Source organism: Anomalospiza imberbis, chromosome 13, assembly GCF_031753505.1.
Source record: "Anomalospiza imberbis isolate Cuckoo-Finch-1a 21T00152 chromosome 13, ASM3175350v1, whole genome shotgun sequence".
In the NCBI taxonomy this organism is placed as follows: domain Eukaryota; kingdom Metazoa; phylum Chordata; class Aves; order Passeriformes; family Viduidae; genus Anomalospiza; species Anomalospiza imberbis.
The window spans coordinates 17,687,663-17,707,151 of NC_089693.1; the positions used below are offsets into that span (position 1 = coordinate 17,687,663).

Sequence of the window (19,489 nt, forward strand, 5' to 3'; positions counted from 1 at the left end):
TAATTTCAGAGATGATTCCAAGTCTTGTCTCTGATATTGTCACTTTGCAGCTGATGACTGGAACAAGTTGTAGTTATGCTTTTCAGAAACAGCCCCCAAGCAGAGCCAGGAGCAAAAGAAACCAACACAAATCTTGTTAGAGATTTTCTCCAAGTCCCTGACTGCGAAGCCAGGCAGTTATGAGCATCATCTTCCTAAAAAGATTTCACTCAGAGCCTTCAGATTTGGGCGCTGTGGTTACAAAGTGTCATCTGTAACAAATCAAAACCGAAAAGGAAAGGAAAAAAACCACTCTCTCTTCCTGAAATTAAACCCTTCCAGAAAACAAGGCTGCAGCTCTTGCTTCTCCTGTGGAGAACACGTGGAACATCTCTTAGGGAAAGGTGCTCACACAGAGCCATCCTGAGCCCACCACAGAGCTACAGGAGAACAGAGCCACCAGGCAGCCAAGTTTGAAAGGTCCACTGATGACAAAATGTGTTTTCCTCCACCTTGGTGCATCCAGTGTATTCTGCCAATGGCATGAACTGAGCTTCCATTCCACCCACGTTTTCACAGCAAAATCAGTACAAAAAACAATTAATAAATTATTTTATGTCACAGGAAGAAGTTATGTGTCCTGATGTGAGGAGGACTCATTTAGGGAAATTTCTCAGCACTTACAGGCACAACGTACTGGGATCCTCACCAAGGTGTCCAATCAATCACCAAAAGCAGCCCTCGAGCCTTTAAAAGCCAAATCCTGCCTTTGGATTGGTCCTTCCAAGCAGAGGGCAAGTGTAGACAAACTCGTTCTGCCAGTGCACCATCGTCATCATTCCAGGTTGTTTTTACAATTTTTTTGGCAAGGTTTCCCGAAGAGAAGGTATTTCTCATCGCACCTCAGCTGTTACTGCTGTAGAGGCAAAGTTTGTGCAACAGACCCTATCCAGCCACAGAACTCCTACACTTCCTCCTCCTTCAGCCACTGACCAACAGCCCTGGGCTGAGGAAAAAAATCAGCCTGAATTTATTCAGATTGGGATTACACATGAAAATCCCATATTCCAAGCAACTGTACCAAAATGACATCCCTTGTGGGAAGAGCTGGCTAACTAACCCAGGAACGGTTTGTCTGCATTCCTTGAAAACTTTTCACATTTCTATTTTAGTAGAAATTTCTATTTCAATTTCTATTTTAGTAGAAATTTAAGTAACTAAAAGAACTCTGTGACAATAAAGCATCTTTAGAGTAACCAGACGTAATTAAAAGAACCCTTTAAAGAGCTGAGAATGGATTTGATTTGAAAGGGCAGCTGGAGTGGGCTATAGGCAAAGCAATCCAATGAAAGTCAGCATTTCCCTTCCTAAAGTCCTGATCTTGGACTTTGTTCAGGAATCTTGGAATCCCAATGTCTTCCTTGTTTTCCCAGACATCAGTGCCAAATAAATAGCAGGAACACAGTTAACACACAGGAAATTCCATGGTGGCACGGAGCAGAAGAGGGACTGCAGCAGCTTTTGCACATGAGGACGTGCATTTCCAAGGGAAAAGTGAGAAACCTCATCCCACAAATAGGTTTCTTTTGAAGTTCCACCCTCCCAGGTTGCCCTCATATCCTGAAGCAGAGACAGTTGCTTGGCTCTTAAAAGCTTTGTGGGGTTTCAGTTTTATTCCATTAATATTTTTCTGTGAATTCTGAATCCACTCATCAACGTAGCAGCTCTTCAAAGGGCTCCTGCTGAGCTCCTCACGGTAATAACCCGTGGTGACAATGAGTCTCCTCAGCTAATGGGTTTTGGGATTAGTAGGTGCTTCCAGCAGTTCTGCTGCTTTCTGTTCCATTAAGTGTCCCTGTCCTCATACCTCAGGACTGAGTATTTTAATTTCTTCATGCTATTAATTATTTTGCCTCCTTCCCACTTTTTCTCCTTGAATATTTTCAGGCTCGTGATTAATTATAACTATGATCTTTTCCTTTGTTGTTTTTTGGTTTTTTTTTTTAACATCTTAGGTAATGTTCTGCCATTTGGCCCTGGAACTCAATTTCTTCTCCCTTTTAATGGGCTGAAAAAAGCATTATTAGTCAGTCCCACTCCAAGGATATGGAGAATGAAATATCACTCAGTTCTTTGCTGTAATGAAATACTTTTTCGACTCACTACAGTTCACTCCACAAGGCTTCTCTACCTTGTGTCTCTGCCAATTAACTGTTATTGGGCTGAAAATTAAGTGTTTGTGCCGAAAATGAGATGTTCTCTCCAATTTAAAGTCCCCAACACAGCAGAGTTTATCATCCCAAATAACCATCCTGTGATGGTCATTCCAAGAGCCTTGAATTCCTCAGCAAAAATTCATCCCAGGTGAAGAAGGGCCAGGTAAAATGACACTTGGTGATGTGAAAAAATAAAATCTAATGGTTTTGTGGCACCGGAAGAGAAAGATGTGTCTGGCCCACCTCTCCTGGGCAAAGGTTTCCTCCTCTCTCCTTCTCCCAAAGGACCCAAATCCAACTCTCCTCCCACTCCAAAATGTCTCTCTGGCTCTGCTGAGCCAGCACAGACCCAGAGACAATGACCATGAGAGGATGAAAGGACAATGAAAGTAAAGCTGTGGAGCCCTCAACAAATGTTTCCAGAAGGCCTGGACTTGCCTCTCCTGCTTTGCTGTCACCCAAAACACAAGGTTCAGTGCTTGTCACCCCCTGCCTAATTCTGTACATCTCAGATTATCAGGAGCCTGAATATTTTGGTTTGTAAATCTGACCTGAATTGCACCACTGCTTTTCTAACTAATCATGAGCTGATTTCATGTGCACTTACAGCTGCACCTATTTATGCAGAATAAAAAGCATTTCACAGATTTAATTGTACTTTGGGTGCTATGGACACAGCCACAGAACAGTTCCATGGTGACCTTCAACGGCTATGTAACAACAGCATGGAGCACCCAGCTGCTTAAGAGCACCTGAACAAAGACATGATCATGGAGTGCCAGACAGGTTTGCCTTGGAAGGGACCTTCAAGGTCATCCAGTTCCACTCCCTGCCATGGGCAAGGACACCTTCCACCGTCCCAGCTTGCTCCAAGCACTGTCCAACCTGGTTTTGGACACTTCCAAGGATGGGGCTTGGAGCTTCTTTGGGCAATCTGTGCCAGGGCCTCTCCAGCCTCACAGAGAGGACTTTCGTTCTAATATCCCATCTAACCCTGCCCTCTGGCAGTGGGAAGCCATTCCCCCGGTCTCGTCCCTCCAGGCCCTTGTCCCAAGTCCCTCTCCAGCTCTCCTGGAGCCTCTTTAGGCACTGGTAGGGGCTCTGAGGTCTCCCTGGAGCATTCTCTTCTCCAGAGGAACACTCCCAGTTCTCCCAGCCTGGCTCCAGAGCAGAGAGACTCCAGCCCTTGGAGCTTCTCCGAGGCCCCCTCTGGACTCTCTCCAGCAGCTCCACATCCTTCTGATATTGGGGACCTCAGGGCTGAGGCAGCTCTGCAGGTGAGGTCTCACAAGAGCAGGGCAGAGGGGAAGAACCCCCCCTCTCCCTGCTGCCCAGGTTATGGGGGAGTTCGGGGCTGCTGGCCCAACATCTGCTCCTCAACAGGTGCTTGCACTGCCTTGCTGGAGGTACAACTCAGTCCCTTTCAGTTCCTCTGAGTTTTCAGACACCCATTTTCCACTTACAATTCTTAGCACACATTCAGTTAAACGCAGGGCATGCTTAAAGTGACACCCATCACATAGACAACCAGCTCCCAAAAGCACCCCAGAATTAAAGGAAGGCAAGAATCAGGTCAGTTGTTGACCAAGAAGTTGTCTCACATCTTTTATTTCCCTTCTGTTGCACAATTTCACATCAGATTTTTCCCAAAAGTGTGAATTAATTCGCTTTCTAACCCTTCGGGTAAAATGTCCTTGATCACAAATGGCTTGAAATTATAAAGATCTGTTAAAATAATGTCTATTAGCAAAGTTACTTGCTTAAGAAATACCAACTGTATTGGTTAAATGAAGTTAATGAATTGAAAACATCATGGAAATTTTTTTTTCCTGGAGGAATGTAAAACAGGCCTCACTAACAGATGTATTTACTTTGATAATGAGTTTTGTCTCATTGGATGAAAAACAGGGAAAAAATGCAGAGACTGGTGAAAAACAGGCAAGCAGGTGCTGGACACCAGCCTGATAAACAGGACAGATTGGATGGAAACCAGACAGGGATGCTTGTGGAGCTCAGCCATGATGGAAAGGGGTGGAACCACCAAACAAGATGGATTTGAGAGAGTTAAATGAGTGGATGAGGCAAGGTATGTTCTAATGGCCTTGGAGACCTGCAGTGAGTGGAGATGGAAAAAACCTGAATTCCTTGGATTATTTCGATAGAAGCAGGAAGACAGATGTGGCCCAGGAGAGTAGTTCCTCGCATGGATTAAGATGATACTCAGATTACAAGCAGGATCAAGAGAAAGATTTTTAACAACCCCCAAGTTCTCAACAAAGACGTGACTGAAGTGTTCTGCTCCCACATGTCTCCTACCAAACACCAGTCAAGTCACTCGATATTTAACGCATCTTTATTTTTTCTTTTGAATACCTGAACTGTGGCTTGTGAAACTTTCCTACCTCAGTGCAACTGCAAAAATGCACATAGTAATATATGAAAAAAAAGCCCAGAGTCTGGAGTTGAGGGGCACTTTGGGAAGGACAACAGCAACCCACAGCATGCTACTTTGCTGCCATTAAAATCCTACTTTTCCCTTTTTCAGCTACGTGCCTGCTGTATTTTGCCTTACCAAGGAGAGGATGGCTGGGGCTGCAGAGATGCCCAATGCTCACGACAGATCTGAATCAAAATAGTCCAATCACCACTACTACCACTGATGGCTCTATTGCACCCATGGCCTTTTCCAAGGGCCCTCCCCATCGCTAAATGATAAGTGGAATTTTCCAGTTCACTGTTACCACACGCTGCATTGTGATTTCTCTGGAAACCCATGAAGTGCTGCTGGCTCCATTAATGCACCATCTCACTTCTGATAAAGTCTCTGGCAGCTGTTTTTGACAACAGCCCAAGACCTCAGCACAGAAGTGCAGGCTTTCCTGTCTGTGCAGCCTTTTCCCTAAGTTTATCTATGGCCTAAAGCTTCTAAACCTTTGTGCTCGCCCAAACTGCGCAGTCCTTTCAAACACTGCATTAAAACATCATCCAGTGCTATAAAAGGAAAATGGATGGTTTCAGGAGGCAGCTCCATGGCAGATGAGCCACTGTGGCTCAGGAGATAAGAGGCAGCTGCCAGAGATTAATATAAGCATTATTTATGAATGTGGTGTGGTTGATTGCCAGAGGTGCTGGAGCTGCAGCCAGAGAGGATGGCAGCTCCCCTGCAGGGTCCCAAATCAAGCATGTTTGCCATCAGTGCCACAGCCATGAGAGGCAAAACAAAGTAGTCTTTCCCTGCAAAACCAGATCTCCTCTTGACTGCCCTCTCCTTAATTTCAGAAAGAGCTGTAGCTCCAGAGAATGGGGATGTACTTGAATGCGAATACCATGGTCAGACACATCCTCCAAACAATAAACCATGAACTACTGAACGATGAGAAAAGCTGATGGCACATTATGCTTTGCAGGGTCTTCCTGAAAAACCACGTGCTCATCCCCTAATCCCTGTAACATCCCAACTACGGGCACTGACTACACACCAAAAATCCCACCCTGGAGTTTGGCTCACAACATTTGTTCCTACCTATGGCCCTCCTCAAAAAGGTGCTGCTGCTACACACCTTGGATGTTCCTGGGTAAAATAAAGTAAAATGAAATCTTCTCTCTGCTGGAAAGATAACTTGCTCAGCTGAAGATGACAGCACCAGCAACTGCTGGCACACAGGAGACCCCAATTTTAATTGCTGGAATCCTACCTCCTCACTGGACTTCAGTGTTACTTTTAAGCTGTTACCTGATCTAGATCAAAGATTCACAGACTATTTGAGCTGGGAGGGATCTTAAAGCCCATCCCATTCCAGCCCCTGCCATGGGCTGTGACACCTCCCACTAGGCGAGGTTACTCCAAGCACTGTCCAGTCCGGCCTTGGACACTTCCAGGAATGGGACAGCCACAGCTTCTCTGGGCTGTGTGCCAGAGCCTCACCACCCTCACAGGGAAGAATTCCTTCCCAATATCCCATCTAACCCTGCCCTCTTTCAGTTTGAAGCCACTTCCCCTTGTCTTGTTACTCCAGACCCTTGTAAAAACTCACTCTGGAGTCTTCCCTTTTAGGTACTAGAATACAGTCTTGGATTCTCCAAGATCATCCAGCAGAATAATTATATGCAGGCAAGAATCAAAAAGTCTTGAATTTATTAAAAGAAACACAGAGTTGACAAAGTCAATATTTCTGCCTAACTTTAAAATGGCACATCATTATTCCTGAGGGAAAAGCCCAACTCAACTCCTGAAGCAAAACAATCAAGAGAAGTCCTAAGAGAGGAAGTACAGAATAATAAACAGAGGTTTATTTACTGGTGGTTGCCACTTGCAGCTTCTCCTTCAACACTGCAAGTTTCCAACTTCTGGGAGAAGAGAAGGTTCCAGGGAGACCTCAAGAGCCCCTCCCAGGGCCTAAAGGGGCTCCAGGAGAACTGGAGAGGGATTCTGGGACAAGGGTCTGGAGGGACAGGACACAGGGAATGGCTTCCCACTGCCAGAGGGCAGGGTTAGATGAGAATTTGGGAAGGAATTTCTCCCTGTCAGGCTGGAGAGGCCCTGGCACAGGTTGCCCAGAGAAGCTGTGTCTATCCCATCCCTGGAGGTGTTCAAGGCCAGGCTGGAGAGTGCTTGGGGCAAACTGGGATAGCGGAGGGTGTCGCTGCTCGTGGCAGGGGGTGGAATGAGATGAGCATTAAGGTCCCTCCTAACTCAAACCCATCTGTGATTCCATGATGTCCATCCACAAGTTGTCCCCACTTCGCAGTACCTTCTACCATGCCATATATAAAAGATGTAGTTTTACCCAAATTACTGCAAAGATGTACAGAACCAGGAACAGTCAGTCTGGTATCAATTCATAACCAAAAGAGAATGTTACAAGTGAGCTGCCAAGTGTCCAAACCACTGTTTCTAAAAAAAAAGCCCCAAACCACAGGACTGTGTTTCCAATCAGCACACAAGAAGGCAGGAGCGTGCAGCCAGCCAGGAATGTGACATCACTGCAAATCCAACTAAGTCAGCCTCTCCATGTGCTCCGGCGCTGCAGCTCGGGGAAGGGGAAGAGAAAAGGCTTGGCTTGGAAAATAAAACTCTAGTCTCAGCTCTGCAGCCTCCAAAATACCAAAGGGAAGGATCCCTTCAGGCCAACTCTGCCCATTCAAGACTATTGAAGGGGGTGACAGCTATCACAGCAGGACCCTAAGGGCACAAATCTCTCAGGAGCCGGGCTGGGATCATGGAATGATCACACTCACCTTCCATGAAAAGCATTTCTGCGTGGAGTTGTCATCTACACATACTCCAACACTGATGAAAGGGATGGGCAAATGTCAGCCCCTGTGCCGAGCACAGAAAGTGAAACATTCCAGAATGGAGCAGATGCACATGGGAACCTCATCAAAGCTCAAAACCCATCCCAAACTTAAATATCAAGCTTTTTACGTGGAATCCCAGACAGTTTGGGCTGGAAGGGACCTTAAAGCACATCTTGATCCATCCCATACCCAAGGCAAGCCCCATCCAACCCAGCCTTGGACATTTCCAGGGATGTAGCATCTACCACCTCTCTTGCAATCTGAAGACTAGTAGATCCAACCTGCTCTTCTTGATGGAGTAAAGAAGCAAGGACATGTCAAAATGACATTATGCAAAACTTTTTGTGAGAACCTTTTGTAGCAGAGTCTTTTCCGGACAAACTTCACTGAAAATTTCAGTGTACCAAGCTATGAAAAAACCCACAGGCATCTGAAGAATAAAATAGCTGCTGTATCCATGAGGAAAGGCAGCTGCCCATGAGCTACAGAGGTCGTGGTGGGAGACCCATGTCTCCAAATCCTCAAACCCTCAATGGCTCCATCCGTTGGAGCCAAACATAATGCTCCTTTGTTAAATACACAGGAATAACCAGCCCACTGATCCCCAAGAGTCCAGTGAGTCATGAGTGGGGATTATCAGACATCAGTAGTCTTTGTGAAGTCCCAAAATGTCAAATGAATCCCATTCTTCTTTCCTGATTCAGACAGATCTGAATTTAAGTCACTCCTCCTACTCCCTGAACCAGAGGAAGACCAGGAGAAGGCCTCCTACTATGGGGAGGTTCAAGTTGGAGCATCTCAAATTCTGCTCTGTGAGCAGTGAACCTGCTCCCAGAGTGAGGTCACTGCTGGATAAAATTTGGTGGTCAGGATTCTGATGATGTAAGGAGGTAAACAAAAAACATGGGAGGTGCTCATCTTAACACAATTCACAGGTTCTTCCAAAATGATTTTGTCACGGAGATCACATCAACCATTCTCAAAGGAGCCTTGCCCTCCTTCGTCTTCCCCCACAGCCACCACACCCTGATCTTTCCTTTCTTCTACTGATATTGGTGATAAACCTTTCTAAGGGGACACCTGAGATTTGGGAGCAGCCATATCACCAAAAACATTTGGGAAAGAACTTCAGGAAGTCATGCCGAGCCACTCTAGTTCAGCTCAACAGAAAGAGCATCAAGCTAAGACTGTTCCCAGGTGTGTCAATACACTACAGATGTTGGGCAGCAGGTCAAGGGAGGGGATTCTGCCCCTCTGCCCTGCTCAGGTGAGACCCCACCTGCAGACCTGCCCCAGCCCTGGAGCCCAGCACAGGAAAGACGTGGAGCTGCTGGAGAGAGTCCAGAGGAGGCACCAGGGTGATCAGAGGAATGAAGCAGCTCTGGTGTGAGGAAAAGCTGAGAGAACTGAGATTGTTCAGCCTGGAAAAGAAGCCTCTAGTGCCTAAAGGGGCTCCAGGAGAGCTGGAGAGGGACTTGGGACTTCAGACAAGGGTCTGAAGGGACAAGACAAGAGGGAATGGCTTCAAATTGACAGAGAGTAGGATTAGATGGGATATTGGGACAAAATTGTTCCCTGTGAGGGTGGTGAGGCCCTGGCACAAATTGACCAGAAAAACTGTTGCTGCCCCATCCCTGGAAGTGTTCCAGGCCAGGTTGGATGGGGCTTGGAGCAACCTGGTCCAGTGAAAAATGTCCCTGTCCATGGCAGGAGCTTGGAACAAGATAATCTTTAGGGTCCCTTCCAACCCAGCCCACTCTATGATACCACCACTCTAAGGACCCTACAGCAGGGTAGTTAGAGCTCAGTTCCAAACTTTTCTAGCCAATTTTTTTATGTCTGTGCCCAAGATGAAGGAAAAAAGTAGAAACACCACATTGATTAAATGTCCATCACAAAACCCAGAGAGCCCTTGTGTGCCCTCTGTTAGGGCACATTTCACCTTTGCACAAAGGCAACACTTCACTTCTAAAGATTAAAGCTCGGTAACAGTTACTGAGCTTAAACACACCCTCAAAGTGGGAGAATAGATACTTTTTTTTTCCCCCTGGAAAAAGGAGGGGAAATATCTCCAGCTGCCCCCAGTGAGAACATGATGTGTTTAGTCATTTGTGACACAACAGGCTGCTCTTGAGATGCTATTCAAGGTGCTCTAAATTCTCACACAGCCCTACAACAAGAGGGAATGAAGGGACCAAGTGTGGTGTGATGCTCAGTGTTCCTAATCTCGGGGATACAAGAAGATTAGAGGCAGAAATAGCCAAAACAAGTAGTTCAGCAGAATAGAACTTATGTATTTTTGAAGAATATAAGAGGAAAAGATTTATTTCTCTCTACCAGCCACAGCACAGAATTCAGAATTCCTGAAAATCCCATTTAGATCCCATAGAACTACACTGGAGTCTGAGGGAAGCTGGTGGATTTGTGGCTGTTCCAAAGCATCACACAAGGGCCCAGACTGTGAAGGATCTGAGGAAAAGCTATTGGGAATCTCCTACCGAGATCCTGCCATACAAGGAGCACCACTGACACAGGCACTCAAGAAGGCAGTAAAAATTTCCAGGAGCCTTGGGTCAGCACTCTGCTGTGGAATCAGTGCTCCAGCTTAAGGAATGACATCTGGAGATGAACACCTGCACCCGCACACACACTCAGCAATGCACAGCTCTGCTTTGGACAACTCTCACACGACCACAAGTCATTAAAGCACTTACAAACCATCAGAATAAAGGGCAAACCTGCCGTCCAGGAATGGAATAGAAGAAAAGTCAATCATTTCCTAGATTAGGACACCCATTAGATTCTCCTGCATTATTTTGACATAAATAAATAAAAACTGAAAGAAACTCTGAGTGTGCATCTCAAAATATTGAAAACCATTCCAAGAGTTGCCTTTTAATAACAAACATCATGTACTGACCTCTGCCAATTTGTATGGTAAGATCAGCTTCTCTCCCACTGTCACTGTCTTTCTGGTCACCAGGGCCTCAAACAGCATCTCTTCTTTCACCTAAAACAAAAGTACAGATGTTAATGATTATTCTAGTGATTTTTTTTTAATTTTAAATCCAGTTTAAAAAATGCTAACATTTAAACTTTAAAAAAATTCAGTGTAAGCACATCCAAATTTCAAAATTTAAGTTAAAAAAACCCAACAACCCACTTTTGCCAGCCCTTGCAGAGTTAAGTTCAATGGGTAGAAGCATGCCATTGGGAGGAGCCAACTCAGCACATAAATCCAGCATCAGAAACCTAACACCAGGGTATTCACAGGAACCTGATTTTCTGCATTCAGGCATCCCAGTTGTAGCAATTTCCCATTGGTTTCCTTATTCCCAGTGTGGCTCCTCCCTCCCACACTTTCTCTTGGCAAAATAAGTCAATTTTCTAGTGTTGTCAAGATGAAATCATACAAATTACTCTAGAATAAGCCAAGCAGTGTCATCAGTTTCAGAGATATCCAAGTGAAGGAGGGGTTTTTTCATGTTTTTAAGAGTGGGGAGGAGTCAGAAGGAGGAAGAAACCCTTGGAAAAGCACCTGATATTTACTCTGCTATTGGCACTGGATGTTTACTCCCTAAAATCCCAGTTCCTGGAGAGGTGACAGTCTCTAATCAGCCCTCACAGGTCTGCAGAACAAAACTCAGTTGTGCGAACACAGACACTTCAGCGAAGAAGAAAATGGTGCCTGACAAATTAAGTGGTACCTGCAGCTGTTGGGGAAAAGCCACTTTCCCAATCAGCTTCAAGACCCTCTTACTTTGAGGAATTCAGAAGGTGTCCTCTCTCCCAGAATACATCAGTTAAACCTAAAGACTTTGAGCTGTTGACTGATCTTCACTAAATTTCCAAGACAAAAATGACATCATGAGTCTGGGTGAAAACCTTGGAGCCCAGAATTAATGGATGAGGATTGATACAGAGAAGCTGCACTGAAGTCTCTACAAACTGCTTATCCTACCTGAAGGTCTTCATGCAGGCACCAGACCTCCTCTGGACATCTCTGATTGTTCAAAATCCACATTCCTGAAGCCATCCAAGGCCATATTTTTATCACAGGGAAACGATTCATGATTTCACAAGGAAAATAGGAAACGTAGAGGTCTAACAATTGGACTCAACAATCTTAGAAGTCTTTTCCAACCAAACAATTCTACCAAATTCTACCAAATACAATCCAACCAAAACAATTCTATGTATGTACTTTGACTTAAGGGTTTAATCCAGGAATTAGTATGAAGAGGAAATGCAAACAAGACAGTGGATGGTCAGGAATCTCACAAACTATAGCAATAATGATGCCCTTCTGTACAAAAATCTCCTTCTGCCAAAACTACTATTATGGGAGTCTCCTGATAAAATCCAGGGAGTTTTTATGTTATATAAAAATTCTTCCTGCAACAAGAACTTGTCGCTGTGGAAATCAGAATACATCAAGTCACCTGTATATGATGTCACCTTCCAGCAAGGTCTCTATCACTGGAAATGACACTTCAAGGTTCACTTCTTTAGTGCTCAGCACTACTCAGGAGCCCCCAGTTCCTACAGTCCAATTTTACCTTTCAAAATCAAGCAGGGAAAAAAATAATCTTCTGGTTCATTCAGCAAGATTTCACATTTGGTTTCTATTCCTCTACAATCACCAAAATATGTGATTTTGTAATTTTCGGCTCTGACAACGCTTTTCCAGCAGCTCTCAGCTGCAGGACCATCGGCTGCTCTCCCTCAACTGCACAATTTGGAACAAAAGTGAGTTTCACACCATCCATTATCCCACTTCAGGGATGCTGCAAACCCACAGCCAGCATGCTGGCTTTTTTTAATTATCCAAGGCAACAAGGCAGAGGGGTGTCAGATGGTTCCTAATCAAAACAGTCCAAAGAAATATTCCTCAACAACATAAACACTTCCAAGTCCCAGGTTTGTCAGCAAACACAGGGATTTTGAGCAATTTAAACAACCACCCACGCCATCCCTCACCATCCCCATTTCATGGTCACTCTGGTTCTTTCTCTCCCTGCTCTCTGGATTAAGGGAACCTGTGGATGCACATCTTTCATCTCCTGACCTGGGGAGATCCTATTGAATCATCTTCTTGTACAAAAACACTCTTGGCAAGGATGGGAATCCCTGCCTCTCCCCAGGCTCCTGCCTGCAATTACCACCCAGTGGAGCTTGATCTCGATTCCTTCATCGCCTCTGATGAGCACCACGGGTGCAACCAAATCATCCTCATCTGCATCCAAGGTCACAGCATGAAAATAGCTGACTCCTGATGCCAGGGAGGAGCCACTGGGGCTTTCTAAAGATGAACTCAGCACGTGCCAATGACTAAGGACATGGAGATATTTGCAGCTTCCCCACATCCTACACTTCCTCCTCCAGTAAGTGTGAAACACTAAAATAGGGACGCCCATTGGTGCAGAGTAGCAAAGAGGAGAACACCACTTATTCCTTTACTTTGTGCTCTAGGAGTTTCACTCTTGGGTCACATTTCATGGACTTTTGCTTCCTGCTCTCCCTCTTAAACACAGCCTGCAGGAGTTTAGATCTTAATTACAGAGACAAAATGCAGATTTAAGACTCTGTTGCCACAAGCAGGCCAGAGATGGCTGGAGGCCTCAAGTCCATGAGCCAGTGAGGGATGACCAGCAGTGCCACAGCTGGGAATGTCAGCAGAGCACAGCGGGAGCAGGGAGTCAGCAAGGGCTGGGCTGGAGCCAAGGCAGGCAGAGACTGCTCCTCCAGTAATTCTGGGGTAATATGTTAGAGCAGCTGAAGAAAAATGAACCATTTCCAGCTGGAGAACAAGAAAACATCAGGTTTTGTCTCTCCTTCCATATTCGAGAAAGGGATTACAGTGCTGAGGGCCTGCTCTAAAGAAGCCTCATGTGGAGTAACTGAAAATAAATTCAGATTTCTATCAGCTCTTCTTGGAAAAGAGCTGGACCTTTTCCTCAGAGTTTCTTTCAAATAACCAGAGTTAAAAGGATGAGAGGGAATGGCTGGAGCTGTGTTAGGGAGGTTTAGGCTCTTCCCCCCGAGGGTGGTGGGGCACTGAACAGGCTCCCCAGGGACTGGTCAGGGTCCCAAGGCTGCCACAGCTCAGGGAGTGTATGGACAATGCTCTCAGGCACAGGGTGGGATTGTTGCAGTGTCTGTGCAGGGCCTGTGTTTGTGGATCCCTTCCAGCTTAGCATATTCTGTGATTCTCTGAAGTTTTTTGATTCTAATTCTGGCTCAAAATTTTGCATCCAATGATGATCTCCCTACTCATTGCAGGGATGTTGGACCAGATGAACTTTGGAGGTCATTTTCAACCCCAATCATTCTGTGATTCTACAAAACATCATCTGAAAAACAAATCCAGAAGAAAAAGCTGGAAGCAAGCACTGTCTGCTCCATAATCCTCACCCTCTCCCCAATTAATTTCCAAGATATTTATCACAGGAGGAGCCCCAGCGCCTGTGGCATCCCTCTGGGAAGCTGAAGGCCATTTTTTACTGGAAGAAGAACTTGAGCACATGAATCTCCTGGAGAGGCCAACTTCAGCTCTAAACACAAATGTGCATTGGGAAATCTGGCAAAACTAATTTAGGGAACTTGATAACTTGTATTTATCTTTATTTGCATTGAGGTTAGGTATTGCATTGGTTACCTAAACCTAAAAGCTGAATACAGAACTCCTCCACTGAGCCAAGACAGAATTCATCTCCTTCCTCAATGCTCCATCCATGGAAATAATTTCCCATTTTAGTAAACACACACAATTAAAATCTTCCTATTGTTTCAATGGAAAACAAAAAGTTTCTTTTAAGGTCAGCTAGATAATCTCTAACATATTATTTTTGTTAATAAGCCCACAAATGAGCTTTTCCAAGCTTTTTCCCCAGAAACACAAAGGTTTTACCCCGTTTTACACAACCCTCTATGATTTCTGCCCAGGCCCTGGGATATTTGCAGTGCTTCAACAGGACTCCACATCTGCTTGATCCATCAGGCAGCCTTGATATCACTCCCCAGCACAGCATTTCAGCAGAGTTTAAACAAAGGCCCTGAAAGATCTGCCAAAAGCATCACATAATCCACACGCTATGTCTATTCCTGAAAAAAAAATGGAATTGGGATTTTACTGTAAATGAAACAATGATCTGCAGTCTGGCCAAAATCCTATATTGCAGTTTCAACAAATGCTGCTCTGAATGGTTTAATAAAGCAAAAAACATATTGGATAGGGTTGTTGATGTCTAAGAAAAAGCAAATCCATTGCAGATCATCCTCTTCTCCCAGACTCTTTCAAAAAATCTCTGTATTATCTTCATTTTATAGGGACACAAATCTCATTACACAGAGGGAGGATAGTTGTGCAGTGGTGTTGCATTAACTGGTGCAGCAGGGAAATTCCTCCTGTTATCATTAGAGGTCCCAACACAAACCAACCAGCCCACGAGAATTTGGGCCAGATTCCCCTTTGCACTGGGAGAAGACCCTAATTTTGCCTAAGTTTTTAATTTCAGCCAGGTTGGTGGTTCCCCTCCTGCCCTTGGAGGCTACATCCCCATGGAGCCATGCTGGAGCACCTCTGCATCCCCTCTTGGCTGCTCTCAGAGATGGCCAACACAGCTCCAGTTGGATTTTTTCTTTCTCTTTTCCATGTCAAATCCTTGACTGAACAAATCCAATGAGTCATTTGAGTATAAAGATCAACACAGAAGTTCCCCCAAGATAAGGAAGTATCAGATCACAGTTTCTTCTGTCCCTTTGCTGTGCCCTGAACGGTCCCACCTAACAGCCGGTGACCACAGGAAAGGAAGTTCAACTCTCTGTCAACTCATATTACTTTTATTCTGAGATGATTTTTCGGTTATTAGTGTCTAACGCCAAGATCTGGAGAGGGGATTAACAACTTTTTCAAGCCAATTCATAATTTAAGCAACAATGGGAAAAGCAAAACTGGTTCAGTGACCACCAAAAAAAAAAAAGTAATAAAAACAATTACCCAAATGAGACAAAATACAAAGTGTCAAATGTTTTAACCAGTATTTTAAATCTCTGGCTGAGTAGAACTCATTGCACTTATTGTGGAGAGCTGTAACGAATAAGGAGTGGTGGCTGCTCTTTGTAATGTTGCTTCATCTGTTTGAACCCTTTGGTTCTTCCTTTGGGTCAAACCTGAATAAGCAGCAACATCTGTTGAGGTCTGCAAAGAGAAATATGGCATTTCATAAAGATAAATTAAGTCTGAAAATGAGATTATTTGCTTTATTTCAGCTGATTTCAGTGGGTCTGTTGAAAGGTTTACACTTGGAGACAGCAAATGCTTCCAGTTCCATGGATCAATTATCACCTAAATGCAACTTAAGGGACAAACAACACCACTCACCCAAACCCATTGATGCATTTCATCAGATCCTACCTCAATGCAGCAAGCATTGTCCCAATCTAATTAACAAGCATTTTATGTTCTAGATGGTCATTTAATTTGTAAAAAGAATTACCAAGATGAACAGAAATCTATCATTTTGCTTAGCTACATCAGATCCTAGTGATTTGTTTGTTTGTTTTTTTCAAATGGTGAAAAATAAATGTACTTATTGATTTTTACATCTTGTTGACAGTACCTGGGAGTGCTGCTCCAGCCCATGGCATTAAGGTACCATTGGATTGACAAGGCTCAGCCAATGCCTCATTTCACATAACCATGTGTAAAAACCACCCCACGACCTCCCCCTGTGCAGATGTTGCAAAAGAGTTTGTTTGCAAAGGCAAAGACCCAAAGCCTGGAACTTCTTCAGCTCTCTAAGTCACTCTCTTACTCAAAACTTTTTTAAAAAACAATTACTTAACTGACTTGGCCACATTTAACAGGGTAAAATCAACAACATTCTCCTCCCCACTTATATTTTCCTTCTGTTTATTTCTGCAATCTCCAACGCCAAGATGCAAAGAGCATCCAGCTGCTCAAACCATATTTTACAGAAGCTTTCCCCTCCCTAAATTCAAAGCATTAATGAAGTGCTATGAAAATCCCTGAGAGCCAATTCCCCAGTTCTGTAGGTAGGGAGATAACACAACAGTTATTTAAAGGAATGAATGGGAAGAGCACCATGTGTAACACAAAAGGCCAAGTTGCCTTCTGATTCTACCATAAAATCAGCACAAATTCACCTTCCAGACCATCCAGGGAGTACAAAAGGATAAAGATAATTGTTGCTATAATCAACTACAAGAAAAACATTTCAGTTGCAAGAGGTTTAAAGCATTTCAAGTGAACTGAGACAGCAAGGGGAGGTTCTAGCCACCTCAATCCATGTCAGGAGGTTTTTGAGCTCAGCTCTTGAAGGCTGAAGGCCAGCAAGACAAGTTGGCTCATTCAAGACTTTTCTCATGAAAAGAAGTACTACAATACAACACAAAACCTGCTTGGGCTGACAAAGATCTCCTAAGAACTCATTTAATGCTTTTGCACTGATTTACAGACCTGGACGTGGCCTGGGCCAGCCAGGTAGAGACCTACAAACCCTTCCCAAGGGACACCAGCACAGCAGTGGCTCACAGAGGCCAAGGTATCAGGTCCTAAAGAGCAGATGATCAATAGACACACCAAAGAACTCCATAACAGGCCCATAAATAGGGACTAGAGGGGTGAGATGGACCTACAGATTCCCTTGTGGAATCTGGCAGGTAATAACAGACAAAAAACACAGCGAGGGAGCTCAGCACCTCCTACAGCTAGCACGGAACCAAAACATGGGGCTATGGTCATATAACTGCTCGAGTTCCTCAGACAGACTTTGGAACAGATTTGAGGAGCACCAGCTGATGGCTGGCAATTGAAGACACTGCCATGTTGGACAGCAGGTTTGCTTTGCATCTAGACCCATTCACATTTCAACACAGAAAACAGGACTTTCAGTCAATGAAACCTGAAACTGAAGAGTAGGGGCAAAAACCCTCCGTGAAAAACCTCTTTAGAAAAGTTCCTGTACCTTTTCCCTGGCAAACATGAACAGCCCATAAGAATGGAAACACACAAGAGCTTACTCTTTGGTGAAACCGGAAATAAATTGCGCATGTTTTATCTCCTAAATCAGAGGTGGCTTGTTTGGTGTGAAAGTTTCAGGAGAGAAAGCAGAGCCTTACCTCCAGCAGCTCTGACACGACAGGAAGTATCTCAGGGTTACAGATATCGATGGAGTCATCCCGGTAGGTCTTCTTTTTGTATCGGATGTTCCCCAGATGCAGGATTGCCGACAGCAGAGAGAAAATCCTAAATGGAGAGAATTCATTTTCACTCGGTTTTTCATAAAGTGAATGAAGAAGCAAATCTCACCCCCAAGGGCCATGTCCCTCTTTGGCTCATTCTTCTAATTTTCAATCCAAAGCATCCCCTTTGCCTCATGTCAAGAAGATTTTTATTTAGTCAAGTACCAAACTTGCATCCATACAGTTTCCTTGAAAATTATTTAACACATCAAACCCACAGTTACAAAATTGCAGTCCATGTTTTAAGAAAAATAGAAATCCTCCAGTAATCTTGATATCCAGTTTAAATATTTATCATACAATTGCCTAAGTTAAGGGGTAGAATGGGCATGGCCATGCAGGTGATCCCTCTTAGTCCCCTGGGACACATGTTTTTGTCACCTTTTTGGATCTAGTCCCAGCCAGAAACAAAAGACTGTACAAAACAGCATAAATGCTTTTACAATATCCAAGCAACTGAGACAAAGAAAAGGATGTTACACTTCAAGTAAATTTATCCAACCAATTTTTCTTTTTTGGAGGGAATTTGGTAATTTTTAAGTTATCTCCCCTCCAAAAAAAAAAAAAATACGATCAGACACTCAAAGATATCCTGAGCTGGAAGGGATCTACAAAGTTCATCAAGCTCAACTCCTGAGCTATGGCTGACTTCAGCTATAAATCCTGTTTGTCCCTAATTCTACACTCTCTTGGGAGCTAAAAATGAATAAACCCAAAGGTGTTTCCTAGCTGTGCCACCAGGTTGTCTGGACAATACACTTTCACCTCTCCAAGTCCTCTCTTATCTCCAAAACAGGAATGGATACTAAGTCCTTGTTGTGAATTTCTGGACACAATTTTATAAAAAATTTTCTTCTCTGTTTCCACAAAGGTGAAACCCCATTTTTTGCTATAAAGAAATTACTTTTAAAAGTATAGTAGTATTTAAAGCATACTCCCTATTTCTCAGCTGAAGGTGGTTCCTTATTTGTGCTGCAGTTGTGTAACGCCAAGCAAAATAAATCTGCTCGTGTAGTGAAGAATCTGCTTTATTTTTGACACGCAAAATTCACCAGAAGCAACTTGTGTGCCAAGAAAAATCATTGCACAGTAAATCAGAAGTGAGAATTTACTGCATCACCCGACTCTGCTCAGTCCTGACACTTCCTGATTGCTTTGCTCAGGCAATTAAGCCCCTCAACAGGCTTGAGACAAACCTCGTCCTGAAACCTGATAAAGCAGCCTCTGACAAAGAACATATTCACATAAGTCTGGATCCTTGGGTTTATCCACATGTGTGGGGAAGATAGAGGAAAAGCAGTTTTAATTTCATAATTGATTTGGGATAAAGGAAGAGCTTCCAAAATTTCTCAGTTGTGTGAAAATATCTCTGAGGTAATTTTTTATGTCAAGTTCTTCCCAACCTATTCAAGCCTTTCAAGCCAAAAATCAACACAGGATTATTTTGTAGGCTTGCTTGGAGATGACCCTTATGAACCCTCGATTTCCATGGTGTCAGTGGTGCTGCAACCCAGCTAAAGTCCAATTTTCAAACCAGCATGTCCAGTAAATTAGTGAAAAAGGCCAGTTGGAAATGAGTCTACAGACCTAGAATTGCACACAAAGGGTTAAGTTTGATGAGGGATAATGAGGACTTCTGATTAAACCAAGCTCTGGATTCATGACATGCAGAGTGAGGCGTGATTATTCATGAACACTTGAGAAATACTTCAAGATGTCAACTCCTGCCA

General features: G+C 44.0%; 1 protein-coding gene across 10 annotated transcripts in view; it reads right to left on the reverse strand.

The window, feature by feature from the left end:
• MYO9A (myosin IXA) overlaps nucleotides 1-19,489 on the reverse strand; it is a 171,426-nt gene that overhangs the window by 77,619 nt on the left and 74,318 nt on the right. For all 10 annotated transcript variants that reach the window (XM_068204297.1, XM_068204295.1, XM_068204293.1 and 7 more), the window contains 2 exons: nucleotides 17,637-17,763; nucleotides 10,414-10,503 (listed from right to left, as the gene is read on the reverse strand). In XM_068204297.1, the coding sequence (XP_068060398.1) occupies nucleotides 10,414-10,503; nucleotides 17,637-17,763 (217 nt within the window). The remainder of the gene's footprint in view (nucleotides 1-10,413; nucleotides 10,504-17,636; nucleotides 17,764-19,489) is intronic.